Here is a 13,487-nt window from a genome sequence, read left to right as displayed (position 1 = left end):
ATTCATATCATCCCTGAAGTACACCCTCAGGAGGATCTGAAAAGGATCTTCAGAAAACGAGGTTCTGTTCGTGGTAAAACCCATCAGGTTTTATTACCTAGAAATGTCTTGTCATCTCTATCAGTGAAAGATAATTTTGCTGGCTCTAGACCTCTAGGCTGACTGTTATTTTCTCTAAGCACTTTGCAGGTATTATTCCAATGTATTCCAATCTGTTGCTGCTGAGAAACCAAGCGATTGATTTAATCAATAGCCTTTTACAGGTAATCTGTCTGCTCTGCTTTTAACGTCTTGTCTTTCGGGTTCAGCAGTTTGCCCATGATGTGTCCAGGTATGTATTTCTTTTCACTTATCAGCTTGGGAATTTGTTGGACTTTCCTTTTTATTTATATTTTTAAATTTCTTTATATATATATTTTTCTACTGCACAGGATGGTGAAACAGTTACACATACATGTACACATTCTTTTTTCTCACATTATGTGTTCCATCATAATTGACTAGACAGATTATTAGAGAAATGCAAATCAAAACTACATGAGCTACCACCTCACACCAGTCAGAATGGCCATCATTGATAAGTCCACAAATAACAAATGCTGGAGGGGTTGTGGAGAAAAGGGAACCTTCCTGCACTGTTGGTGGGAATGTAAACTGGTACAACCACTATGGAGAACAGTATGGAAGTACCTTAGAAAATTATACATAGAACTACCATATGACCCAGCAATCCCACTCTTGGGCATATATCCTGACAAAACTCTACTTTAAAAAGACACATGCACCTGCATGTTCATTGCAGCTCTATTCACAATAGCCGAGACATGGAAACAACCCAAATGTCCATCGACAGACGATTGGATTAGGAAGATGTGGTATATATACACAATGGAATACTACTCAGCCATACAAAAGAACAAAATAATGTCATTTGCAGCAACATGGTTGGAACTAGAGACTCTCATACTGAGTGAAGTCAGAAAGAAAAAGACAAATATTATATATCACTTATATCTAGAATCTAATATATGGCACAAAGGAAACATTCCACAGGAAAGAAAATCATGGACTTGGACTTTCTTAATTTGTTTTATGTGTTTCTTTAATTCTGGAGAATTCTCAGTTATTATTTCTTCAATATTATCTTTCTATCATTCTAGTATTCCTTACTGCTACATCAGATAAAATTTATGCTGAATGTTCTCCCTCTACTCTACATGGTTCTTTTTGTATATTTTCATCTCTTTTTTCCTAATTTGTTTCTAAATAGAGACAAATTTTCTTCAGCTCTTTATTCAAGTTTACGAATTACCTTTTCAATTAAGTCTAATCTTCTATTAAATCTATCCCTGTGTTTCTAATATTTTTCACTTCTAAAAATTCCCTTTAGTTATTTTTCAAATCAAACTGCCAAGTTTTTTACATTCTGTTTTCCTTGACTGTGTTTTTAATTCTTCTGGGCTTTTCAGTTTTCCAGTTTTAAAAGGGGGTCTGGCTTCATGATCTTTAGCACACATTTAGTTCATGAACACTCCCTGCCTTCCTCTTGGAGTGGAGTGTGGCACACTGCTGTTGATGGAATATGAGGTGACTCTTTTTGAATTGCCCTCTTTTTCTGAGTAGCTCCAGAACTCAGCATTAGTCTCAAAGACCTACTCTAGTGCTGCCATACATCGAAGAGTCAGCATTGCCATTGCACTGGATGAACTTGAGAAGCTTTGATTTCAGCTACCTGTCAGGTGCACAATAGCCTGGGTGCAGTGGCTGCCTCTCATTCCTTCAACCCCATGCTCACGGGGCTTCAAGATGGGACTATTTGTAGAAAAAGAAATTTTGTAATCTTCCCAGGAGCACAGTCCAAAGTGCCTCCTAAAGTTTAATTTGCATCTCCTTGGAGTATTACCAGAAATTTTATTTCCTTCTTTTCTAGCCTTGGAGAGACAGATGGGGGCCGTACCCCTGGCACTGAATGGAAGCCCTTCAGACAACTAGAGCTTCAAAGAACCAGCAGCATTCTGATGCTTTTGTTTTAAGTGGTTTTAAAGATAATTATAGGGCTGGCTTTGTTTTGGTTTGCCTCACTTCTTATCACAGGGAATTTGGGAGATATTTTGATTTAATTTACATGTTTGACTAAAATTTTAGTAGACACAGAGGGTACCAGATAGAGAATCCTGTTTATGCAACTTAGTGCAAAACAAGCTTTCTGGGTTCTTAATTCCTTATTTTGTAAAGTGGAGGTGACAATCACAACTGTTTCATAGAGGTTGTTTTTCAGGGGTTGGGGATTCAGTTAGAAAAGGAATGCATGGTTCTGGCACAATACTTGAACCAAGACTCAATAATGACGGCTGTTATTACTACCATCTAGTCTAGGCTCTCACACCTGCATCCTGGATTGATCTCACTCTCAGAGCCTCAATTCCTTGTCTGTGAAGCAGAAAGACTAACCATCAACAATGAGTATTAAATGCTTGGAAAAGGAGGGTGAAGAGGGGCTGAGTTTTTGTTCCTGGCAGGGTCCCCTATCTCTTCCTTCTCCACCCTCCTGCCTCACCCTTTTTCCTGGGAACTGTTAATGGGTTCTTGGCATCCAAAGGGGCTCAACTCCAAGTTCTGGCACTGCTTCTTAATCTGGAACTCTAGCACCTGGCCCTTCATGTACTCACGGTATTCTAAGGGTACCCCCGGGGGCATGAAAATATGCCATGCCCAGGGACTCCAAGGGAGCTTGCTCAAGACTCTCAAGTCTTCTAGAGTGAGCTTCAGCTTAGCAATCCCAGAGTTAGACTTCCAGGTGGCTTGTGTGGGTGGTACATTTTGGGGAAGAACGGGGTGTGCTTTTACCTCTTGAGAGTTAGAGTCATTCCCAACTGTTGCTTTTATTAAGGCACATATTGCGTGATTGTTACAGGTACCCACTTTTCTGTGGGTATTCCCAGTTTCTGATGTAGAAAGATAAAAAAGGCTAACCACTGAAATTTTTCGGAGAGACCTGTAGACAGGCTATTGGTTTTATGAGCTATAAACTCTACTTTTTTCTTTCCCTCCACAAGAGAGCATGTAGGAAAGGAAATGAGGCGGTGTAGCATTATAGGGATGTTACCCAGACAGTTGTCAGTTCTGGTCTGTTCCCATCTTGGCCTTCACGAAGCTCCTGCCACCTCACCTGTCTCAATGCCTGCTTGGTCTGAATTTTGCCCCATCTCTGTCAGGCCAGTTACTCCTCCCTCCAACGAGACTAGCAGCATCCTAGACTTCTGAATCAGGCATCCCTGGCTGCAAATTCTGTCTCAATGCCTGGCTGTCAAGGTTTCAGCAAGTTATTTGGTCCCAGTGAGCTTTAGTGCTCTCATCCTTAACTGAGGAATAATTCTCTCCAAGCGCTAGAGGCAAAGGCCTCCTGCTTGTGCACTTTATCGGCATGTAATCTCTAGGTCGTTTTGTACATGCTCTCTAATCCCTTCACCCATGATACGGTGGGGTGTGGCCCTGACTGTCCAGCTGAGGAACCGAGACTCGGGGGGGGGTCAATGGCTCACGAAGCAGAGGTGGTCTGTGCCCTGTCCTTCCCTTTGGGCCTTGACCTTGCCTTATGCCTGCCCACAGCAACACCTGTTTCCTGTGCCTGGGAAATCCGCCACGGTAAGGTCTGATGGAACGTAGCACCTCACCTCCCACCTCAAAAGCTAAAGAGTGTTGTTGGTTTCTAGCTTTCCCTGACCCTGCAGCCAGGGAGTGGACACCAACCTAGACTCAGCCAGCTAGGGCTTTGAATATGGGAGAAATGAAGAAGCAGTGGATAGTGGAGAACCAGCTCTGGCAGCAGGAAGAGCATCTCATGGCTGGTGGTGGTGGTCTCAATGGCCACAGCAGTGCTCAGTGGTCACAGTGCCATTTACCAGGCTGCTTCTATGGCAGGAGCTTGACTGTGGCTCAGGCCACAGGTCTCCTTTGGCATCTTCCCACTTCCCTTCTTGTCAATTTTGTGAGCTTCTTGCTATTCTTCCTCAAGTTCTTTCCAGCTTAAGTCACTCAGATTTGGTTTCTGTTATCTTTTTTTGTAATTAAGAACTCTGTGTGGTGGTATCTTTGAACCTTTTCATTTTCTGCCTAATACTCCCATCCAAATGCTGGGAGTCATTTATCTCTAAGCCACAGAGTCTGGCTTCCACCATCCACTTCCCCTCACCCTGCTCCATCCTCTCTGCACAGATGACTCCATGCCCCTGGGGCCTCATTTTTTTTTTTTTTTTTTTTTTTTGCTTTTTAGGGCCATACCTGTGGCATATAGAAGTTCCCAGGCTAGGGGTTGAACCAGAGCTACAGCTGCTGGACCATACCACAGCCCCAGCAACGTGGGATCCGAGCTGCAACTGTGACCTACACCACAGCTCATGGCAACGCCAGATCCTTAACCCACTGAGCGAGGCCAGGGATCAAACCTGCATCTTCATGGATCCTAGTCAGCTTCGTTTCCACTGTGCCACAATGGGAATTCCCTGGGGCCTCATTTTTACATCCAATGGACAGAGCGCTGTTTGCTTCCCTGTTCTTGCCTGTGCTCCTCTCTGACTTATTCCTTCAGGGTCCTCTTCTTAGCCCAGGGGTTCTTGATGAGCTCTTCCCAAGGGACCTTGTTCTCTCCCGGTCCTGCCTTCTTCTCCTTTCTCTACTTAGACTCCACTGGGCCAGGGTTCCTCCTCTCTTCTGAGAGCCTCAAGAAGGCATGGCCTTTGTCATGACATTAATGGGGTTACCAAAGATAAACAGTGCAAGAGACAGTTTGGAAAATGACCCCTCCCTTGATGGAGCCAGTTTCTAGGAGGGTCACTGTGTGTACCAGGGCTGTTGGTGGTGAACTGTCTTGCACGGGGAGCCCCAAGGGAGCTGGTTTAACCCAGCCCTGGAATGGCTCAGCTATATTCCCTAGCCTAACCCAGAGAAGTTGCAATTTTCGGTATACATCTGTTGCATTTATCTGCCTAGCATACTCCTCTTAAGAGATTTTTCCGTTATCTGCTTCCACTGGCAGCCGGAAGGGGCTCCTTGTCAGACAAGATCTACTTTCTAGGCTGAGGGGTGGGCAGCCAAGCAGGTGGATGGACAGGATGAAACATAAATGAATGGCCTGGGAGACAGCAGCCCTTTCTTTTCCCTGGATGACGACCTAGGATGACATAATCTTGGAGTTGATCCTGACTGTATTCCTTAACAGAAGAATAAAGGAAGTTGTATTGGTTTCCTAGGGCCTATAACAAATCACTCAAAAATTAGATGGCTTAAAAGAGCAAACATTTATTTTCTTGCAGGAGGCTAGAAGTTCAAAATCAAAGTGTCAGCAGGGTTGATTCCTCCTGGAGCCTGAGGGAGAGTCTATTCCATGCCTCCTCATAGTTTTTGGAGGTTTCTAGAAACCCTTGGGATTCCCTGGCTTGTAGATGGATCACTCCAATCTGGCTCCATCGTTGGTTCATGGCTGTCTTCCTCTGTACATGTTTGTATTCAAATCTCCTTCTTATCAGGACACCGCTTATTGGATTAGGGTCCACCCTAATCCAGTGTGACCTCATCTTTGCTTGATTCCATTTGCAAAGACCCTATTCCCAAATACATTCACCTTCACAGGTTTTGGGTGAATGTGAACTTTTGGCGCCATCATTCAACTTAGTACAGAAACTAATTTAGGAAAGCATAGTCAAGAAGGGGAGAAAGAGAAAACCTCGGTGATGACTTGTTGATTCCAGAACCCAGTCGCTCTGGACTTTTCAGAAATTTGAGCCAAGACATTCCCTTTCCCTTAAGGCAGTTTGGGCTTGATTTCCAGCACCTGAAACGGAACGCATCCTTACTAATATAGGGTGCTTGGAAAATCAGAGTTAAGTAGGCTGGGGTCTTAAAAATAGGCCAAATGCAGTAAGAAAATGTGCTTCTTTTCTCTATCTCTTCCTCCTGTGAAATGACAGTCTCAGGACACAACACTCTGTATTTCATCACATACTGGTCTCCAGCGTCCTCCTGGTAAGAATGTTCTCAGGTTTCCCAGTTTATTTACTTCTTCCTTTTGCCTACTTGGACCCAAGTACCCAGAAATGACCTATGTAGTAATTATATAACAACACAAGAAGATCCATAGTCCAGATGTTTGGGATTCTAGGTAGGAAGGCTTGTGGCTCACAGGAGAGATCCTCGGAGTTTGTTGTGTGTCCATTAAGGAAGGATTTGGGAGAGGAAATAATTTCACTTGGGCCTGGAAGGACCGAGCAGGTGTTAGTGAGGAGCAGCGTGGGGAGGAAGCATGTAGAATGGGCTTGGTGTCCTCCCAGGGGGAGGCAAAAGCAGGGGGGTGAGTTCTGGTTGGTGATGCGGAGGTCAGAGTGGAGAGGAAAAGTCCACAGGCCAGGAGATCTCGAGCAGGCTCAAAAAGAGAAAAAAGAACTCTGATCTCTCCCATCCATCTGGACTGCGGGTGGGCAGAGATGGGAGGCCTTGGCTCAAGTTTGCTGTGCTGCGGGTTTGTGTGGCCAATCTGTGGTTTAACACTGCTGTGGTTTGGGTTTGCCTGTTTCTTTAGGGGCTTCTAGTTGTAGATGACAGGGTGTTGCTGAAACGTTTCTCTTTTGCTTGTTACTATTATGCAAGCTCAGGACTGGTTCTAGCACACTCCATCCTTGAGTTTTTCTTTCTCTCTCCAAATATCTCTCCTGACTCTGCTGATCCTTCTCTTTGCTGGCAGGAGAGAGACGCCAAAAGGGGGCGATGTTTCCTGTGGACTTGCCAACTGGGTTCTTTGGTATTTTGGGGTTCCTGTTTGTGGGCCAGGGGGACAAATGGTGATATCTCCCCAGGGTCTCTGCCTCCAGCTCCCACTTTGCAGCTTGCTTCCTGCCAGATTCCCTCAGGGATTTCTCTCAGCGTTAGACATGGTCCTGGGTGTTGGTGAAGGTCTTCTGTCCCCCTGTGGCCTCCTCGTCCACAGCAGCCTGGATGTCCCTAGCTGCCCGGAGGCCAGACTTAATGGCAGTGTCTATCCAGGCGTGGGGCAGGCTGGTATGCTCGCCAGCAAAGTAGATGCGGTCCTCTGGCTGGAAGAGCTGCTGTGAATAGTCCGCAAGTTGATGGGGTGTGAACTCAGTGAAAGCGCCCATGATGAGGGGCTCCAGAGGCAGCGCTTGAGCACAGACGAGGGGCACCTGCGCCGCAGCTCCTCCTTGGGCATCTGGTGCACGGCCGCCAGGTCCTCCAAGACGATATCCACTACCTGGTCCTGGTTCATGGATAGAAAGAAGAGGGAATCATCGTCCACGGTGTAGGAGGCTAGCAGGACACCCTTGCCGCTGGGGAAGCTGTGGCTGGGGTAGTAGATGTAGCGTGAGGGCCGGTCGGTGATGGAGATCCCGCCCCGGATGCCATCCGCTCCCAGAAGGACTCGTGGCAGGCCAGAACCACTTTGGTGGCGCTGGTGTGATGCACCGAGCGAAGCGCATCCATCTTGCCCAGTGAGAGTGGTGGCTCAAAGGTGATGAGGCGCGAAATGATAACAAAGTCTGCGGTGAGGGTGTGTAGCGTTGAGTTGGGTTTGCCCACTTGGTAGGAAATCCGGACCTCAGGCCCATCTCTCACTACTGTCTTCATCCTGGAGCCTAGATGGATGGTGCCAGGCTTCAAGCTCATATTGAGGGCTTTGGGGAGCTGGTCAAAGCCACCAGTGATCTCAGAAAAGCCGCATGGGTGAAGAGAAGAGAGAGGGTGAATGTGGTACGCCCAAGGTTGGCTTGCTGGGTTGCAGCAGAGATCCCGGTCTGAAAAAGGAGGAAACTAGCCTCCTGTGGCCCACGCTGGATGCTTCACATACATCACCTTAACTAATCTCTGTAAGGGAGGGATTACTGTAGAATTTTATACGTTGGAAAATGAACACCCAGAGAAAAGGGACTGTCCCATGATGACACGCACAGTCTAGCTCCAAAGCCTGTGGATTCAGCCACCATGCAAGGAAGAGTCCTGAAGCCCTGGGTTTGGATTTTGGCTCTAGCCCTTGCCCATGTTGCATGACCCTGGGTAAGTTACATAACTTTTCTGAGCCTCAGCATCATCACCAAAATGGCTCTGAAGTACAGTGCCTACTTTCCAGGTGATGTTAGCATTAAATGTGACAATTCCTGTTAAGGGCTTAGCAGGGTGCCTGGCACATAGTAATGACTCAATAATCCAAGGTTCCTTCCTCTGTTCTGAGGGTTGGAGGAGCCTTACTTGTCACTCTCGAAGATCATGTCAGCCTGCAGGGACTCCAGGAGGGACTTAGAGTGTCCGGACTCCTCATTCAGCACATCCCCGATCGTCTTCACCGCTCCTTGGCTCAGCATCCCTTCCTTCAGCAGGTAAGCCTGTGGGGAGGGAGAAGCACCAGATAGACGGCGGCCTATGTAGGAAGGGGCCTCAGCAGGGGCCTGGGGCAGGAAAGCAGGGACTGGACTCCAGGGAGGTTAAGCCTGGGGCACTGGGACAAGAGGACCCTGGGAGGCAGGGGACAACCAAGGGGACTAGGTTGAGCACAGACCCCCTTTCAACCCTATCCTGGGACTTCTTTGCCTCTCACCTTGGTGGAGTAGGAATCACAAAAGGACAACAGATGGCTGCAGTCGAAATTTTTCATATTTCTTTTGAGCTGCAGAGGTGAGGAAGGGAGAGCAACTTTAAAGTTATAGAGCCAGAGGCAGGATTCTTCGGTTCCCTGATTTTTCCTTTGAAGAGGGAGGGGGCAAAGAGGGAGCAGATGAAGGACCAGGGGAAGGGTGCTTCCAGGACTTCCTAAATTTCCTCTTTCCCTCTAAATCTCTTCCCTTCATTTAAAAACCTTTGGAGACTAAAGTTTAAGGTGAAGACATTTATTGCAATCTAGGAGGCTTGATTCATTACCAAGGGTTGGATTACCTGGTGATGCCCTTTCCTTCCACTGCTTAATCAATCAAGAAATGGGCCACTGGATCACACGGGGTCAGAAGAGATAGGGCTGGGCACTGGTGGTGGGGTGGCACCGTTCTTACAGGGTGTTAGAAGGAAGTCAGACCAAGCAGCAGAGCACTGGGCAGGAGCCAGGTGGCCTGGGTCCATCCATTAACTTGCCAGGTGACCTATGGACCCTGTTCTTTCCTGACCCTGGGATGGGTGAGGCAGGAGTCACCTTTTCAATGGACTGGTAGAAGAGATTCATAGCGTTCTTGCCCTTTTCTTTTGGGTTCATGGAATAGCCTAGGAGCTCTGGGTTGGCCTTGACCTCCCTGGTACGATAGTGTTTTCCATTGATGAGGAACCAGGTGTTACCATCATATTGGATGAACTTGTTCAGCTTCAGGCCCAGCTTCCTGACGTAGGTGTGGACCAACCTGGAGTGGATACAAGCAAAACATGGCACCTGTCCCAAGGGCACCTTGTTCCTGCTGACCTCACAATGGAAATCATTTCTGGGAAAACCAGTTTCTTCACATGCCCAAGGAGCTCAGACTAACTGCTTCCTCATCTCTAACCTTGCCTCCTCTCGCTGCAGCATTAGTTCTTTTCCTTCTGATTTTGCCCCAAGGGAGATAGGGAGTAGGGAGCTCACCCATCACTGAATGAATGACTTTAAGGAAATCCCAGCATATAGACCTCACATATAGAGACAAGAGATATTTTGTTTTGGACAGTATTTTAAATTCCATTTCTAAGTAAGTTTGAGGCCATATCTAAAGACTCCGACTTTGGGCTGGTATTGTTAATTTTTGTTTTTGGTAGTGTTTGGAGGGAAATCTCAGATTCACTTTCCAATGAGGCAAAAAAGAAGTCATATTTTTGGAGGTATATGGGACACCTGGCAAGGAATCTTTTTTGTCTTCGATGCCCTAGAACCAGGAGCTGGATTCTCTTCCAGGAGTCTGTTCTGATGAAGGGATTGAGCATGTGCCTTTTTTTTTTTTCATGCTTTTTAGGGCTGCCCCTGCAGCATATGGAGGTACAAGGCTAGGGGTCAAATCCAAGCTGTAGTCACCATCCTACACCACAGCCACAGCAACATCAGATCTGAGCTACATCTGCAATCTACGCTACAGCTCACAGCAACGCTGGGCCCTTAACCCACTGAGCAAGGCCAGGGATTGAACCCGCAACCTCATGGTTCCTAGTTGGATTCATCTCTGCTGCGCCACGATGAGAACTCCCTGAGCATATGCTTTTTGCCATGTGCCTCCTTGATTTTGAGGAGGAGCTCTGTCACTTTCTCTGGGGAGAAACTTGGGGTGGGGTACCCCTTAATATCTCTGAGCCTGGTATCTTGATTTGTGAATAGGAGAACTAAGAGTGTTTAATTGGAGGGTTGTGAAGATCAAATGAAACAATGCCCATGCAGTGCTTAGCAGAGGGCCAGGCACACAGTACGTGTTCAACAAATGGCAGCTGTTATTCTTATTCTGAACAGTTATTATTGTGCAGCTCACTGTAGTATAATTGACGTGTACATAACTGCCTGTATATATAGTACACAGCTTGATGAGTTAATGGTAACTCTTGTCATTTTTAGTTTGGGATCTGCCCCTTCCTGTATGTCCCTGGACTCTGAGCTTCGATCACCTCTGTCAAGTGGGAGACCAGTGTGAGTCCTGATTTGCAGGACTGAATCACATGAGGTAGTGGATCTGAAAGGGCTCCAACGTGATGGCAGCAGAGTTCCCTTCCTACTCTTAATTCTGCCTCCTTGCTTGTCTCCCCGCCCCTTCCCTGGGAGACTTACCTGTGGGACTCTGGGATTCGCATGGCCCTCCTTCTTATTCCTGAATGTGACCACTCGCCCCCCCGACATGGTCGCTGGCTTCCAGGACAGTTACCTGGTGTCCAGAGAGGCTGCTGTCATTCCAGGGTCATGCTCTCCCTTCTCACGCCCTCTGCTCCCAGCTCACCAGCTACAGGTTCTAGCCTGCAATTCCCAGCAGCAGATTCCTGGATGTATGTGCAGGATAACCAAACGGGGGATGAGGGTGGTTCTCCCAAAGGGTCCTGAGTAATGTCAGTGTGGCAGAAGAGCTCCATGGTGGCAGGGCTCAGAAGGCCCCTTGGCCCTTTCCGTTTAGCATAGCCCTTTCCTACTTTTATTTCCTAAAGAACACAAGTTGGAGTTCCCGCTGTGGCTCAGTGGGTTACAAACCCAACTAGTATCCATGAGGATGTGGGTTCAATCCTTGACCCCACTCAGTGGTCGAGGATCTGGCATTGCCATGAGCTGTGGCTGTGGTCTGTCTAGTCAGCAGCTGCAGCTCCGATTCGACCCCTAGTCTGGGAACCTCCACATGCCACAAGTGTGGTCCTAAAAGGCAAAACAAACAAATAAAAGAATGCAAGTTGCAGTCAAGGCTTGGGGAACCCAGATTTTTGAGGAGCAGTAACTAGGGGCTGAGAGACCTGGCAGTTAGGTGCAGTTGCCTGAAGGGTTGGCATAACCCACTCCTTTTCTTTTTCCACCCAGTGAAGCAAACTGGAGGAGAATGGTTGAGGCCCCTCCAAGGCCTGCTTACCTGATGGCCTGCGTCCTGCAGGGCCTTGGCTGCTGTCAGCCCTGACATGCCAGGTCCCTCTACCACCACACGCTTGGGCAGCGGGGAGAAGTGGAGGCCCTTCTGGGCTGTGACAAGGATAGACTCATATTCAGGGTCCTGGAAGCACTTGACCAAGTCCTCATATTCGCCAAAGCAGCTGGGAGCAGCCAGCAAGAGCCCCAAGACCAGGATTCCTGGAACAGAGAAAGGAACGGGGGCTGCCTTTCTGGGGCTCTGTACCCGCCGTACCCAGGGTGAGCTTGGCTGTGTGAATGAGCGGGAGAGGAGGCAGTGCCTGTCGATGCGTGGTTCTAAATGTGTGTATCTGTGATGGTGTCTATGTGTTGTCTGGGGTATGAGTGGATGTGTGAACTATGCTGGTGTGAGTGGTGTGATTTGTGAATGTTCACACCTGTGCACAGCTCACACCAGCAGAGTTCACACATCCATTAATTGGAAAATCATGACTGAGTGCAGCTCTGTATTTGAGTGTAAACATGCCTGCTTCTGATATGGATGTGTGTATGTGTGTGAGCTTGTCTGTGATCAAGCTGCTGAGATTGTGAGTTTGCGATTGCTGCCCTGTAAACAGTGTGTTGTCTGTGATTTTATGTGAAGGGGGTGTGTTTGTGGGACAGTGAGGGAACCTGACTAAATGTGTGGATAAATCTACATAGAAATGTGAGAGAGGTTGTAGAAATGGGTGTGTGTGGCCTGTGTTTGGAGGAGTGGGGATGATGTGTATACATGGGCTTGAGTTTGAGAGAACTGGGTGGCTTCTGCTCTTGTGTTGATTCTGTGTGTGCATTTGAGCATGAAGTTGGGTGAGGGAGCATGAGAGTGTCTGTATTCTTTGGGAATGTGTGCATTTGTCAGGGTGTGTGTGTGTGTGTGTGTGTATGTGTGCGTGTCGCACGGTTCCCTTCGGGGAGGAGTGTGCGTGAGCTGTGGCCAGTTTCTCAGTGACTGCCAACCAGTGCCCCATGGCGACTCAGCAGCCCTATTGTCCTTATCTAGCCTCACAGTATTCTTCAAAACCCTCCATATTTCCTCGTGTGCTGTCAAGTTTGGAAACCAGAGTTAATATATAACATGCAATAGTCTGGAGGGACTTGGTTTTCTCCTCTACAGTTACCTGCTCTGCTGTGCAGAGAAATTCACCTGCCTGGAATAGAGCTGAGTGGTTTCCCTGGTCTAAAGTGGAACAGCAGGGGTTATAACCCGCGGAGCCCCTCTGCACCAGCCCAAGGTTTTTTGGCAGGACAACTGAAGCTCTCAGAAGATAAGGGATCTTCAGGGGCCACCCACTGAGAAGGGGCAGTGTCACAGCAGGTCCCTAGTACAGGCCCTTCCCAATGCCAGAGGCGTGTTCTGCAGGGGTGAAGCCTTTGAGAAAAGGAGAGGGGTAGCCGTGCTCTATGGGGAGAGACCCAAGCCTCCACAGAGCCCCACCAGGCCTACCGCACCCTCTGAATCCCTCCCCTACCCGTGACACCTTTTCCTCTCTCCACAAGCTACCACCACTCTTGTCTCCATCCGCGTGTCCTTCCCCATGAGTGGGCCCAGCCCCCAGACTCATTCTCCAGACCCATATCCATTCTGTTGACTCGCTTTCAACACCTGGACCTATCCATAGCCCCTGACCTAGCTCCTGTGCCATCTCAGTCCCCACCTTCCCTCTTCCGGCCTGGGCCTCTGCCCAGACTCCCCTTTGGACCTGTCTCAACCCTTCCTGGCCCATTCCCACTCCCCAGTCTAGCTCCTCTCCATGTTTCAGCATCCATTCCCTTCCTTTCAGATGCCTCTTTCTCAGACCTAGAGGAGGGACACTCCCCCACCCCTTACCTTTCATCATGACCATGGCCTTGCAGCTCATGCTGAGCCCGGGGCAACTCTCCCTCTCTTTATGAGGCGCCAGCTCCA

The 13,487-nt window shown here is 48.1% G+C and overlaps 2 protein-coding genes across 9 annotated transcripts in view; one reads left to right on the top strand and one right to left on the bottom strand.

Annotated features, from left to right (window-relative positions):
• The first annotated feature begins 1,604 nt into the window (after positions 1-1,604).
• The window catches only part of OR10AK7H (olfactory receptor family 10 subfamily AK member 7H), a 164,041-nt gene continuing 152,158 nt past the window's right edge, over positions 1,605-13,487 (top strand). For 2 of the 8 annotated variants that reach the window (XR_014808548.1, XM_084965409.1), the window contains exon 1: positions 2,809-8,381. The gene's annotated coding sequence lies outside the window, so the exon portion shown is untranslated. Of the gene's footprint in view, positions 8,382-10,555; positions 10,662-11,494; positions 11,819-13,487 lie in introns of those variants that run through there. The other 6 variants (XR_014808550.1, XM_084965410.1, XR_014808547.1 and 3 more) reach the window with 6 other exon arrangements.
• Positions 6,863-13,440, bottom strand: LOC100524382 (L-amino-acid oxidase BmooLAAO-I-like). Its single transcript, XM_084965407.1, is given in 11 exon segments — positions 6,863-7,168; positions 7,171-7,416; positions 7,419-7,726; positions 8,254-8,387; positions 8,600-8,668; positions 9,185-9,386; positions 10,766-10,789; positions 10,791-10,828; positions 10,830-10,859; positions 11,544-11,758; positions 13,410-13,440. Coding segments are annotated over 11 exon segments (1,548 nt in total). The 3' UTR covers positions 6,863-6,917.

This window comes from Sus scrofa, chromosome 6 (genome assembly GCF_054392235.1).
Source record: "Sus scrofa isolate SSC_HxYL_T2T_F1_AM1 chromosome 6, Sscrofa_HxYL_maternal_Yorkshire_Landrace_v2.0, whole genome shotgun sequence".
In the NCBI taxonomy this organism is placed as follows: domain Eukaryota; kingdom Metazoa; phylum Chordata; class Mammalia; order Artiodactyla; family Suidae; genus Sus; species Sus scrofa.
This window is presented reverse-complemented; position numbering and strand designations above follow the sequence as displayed.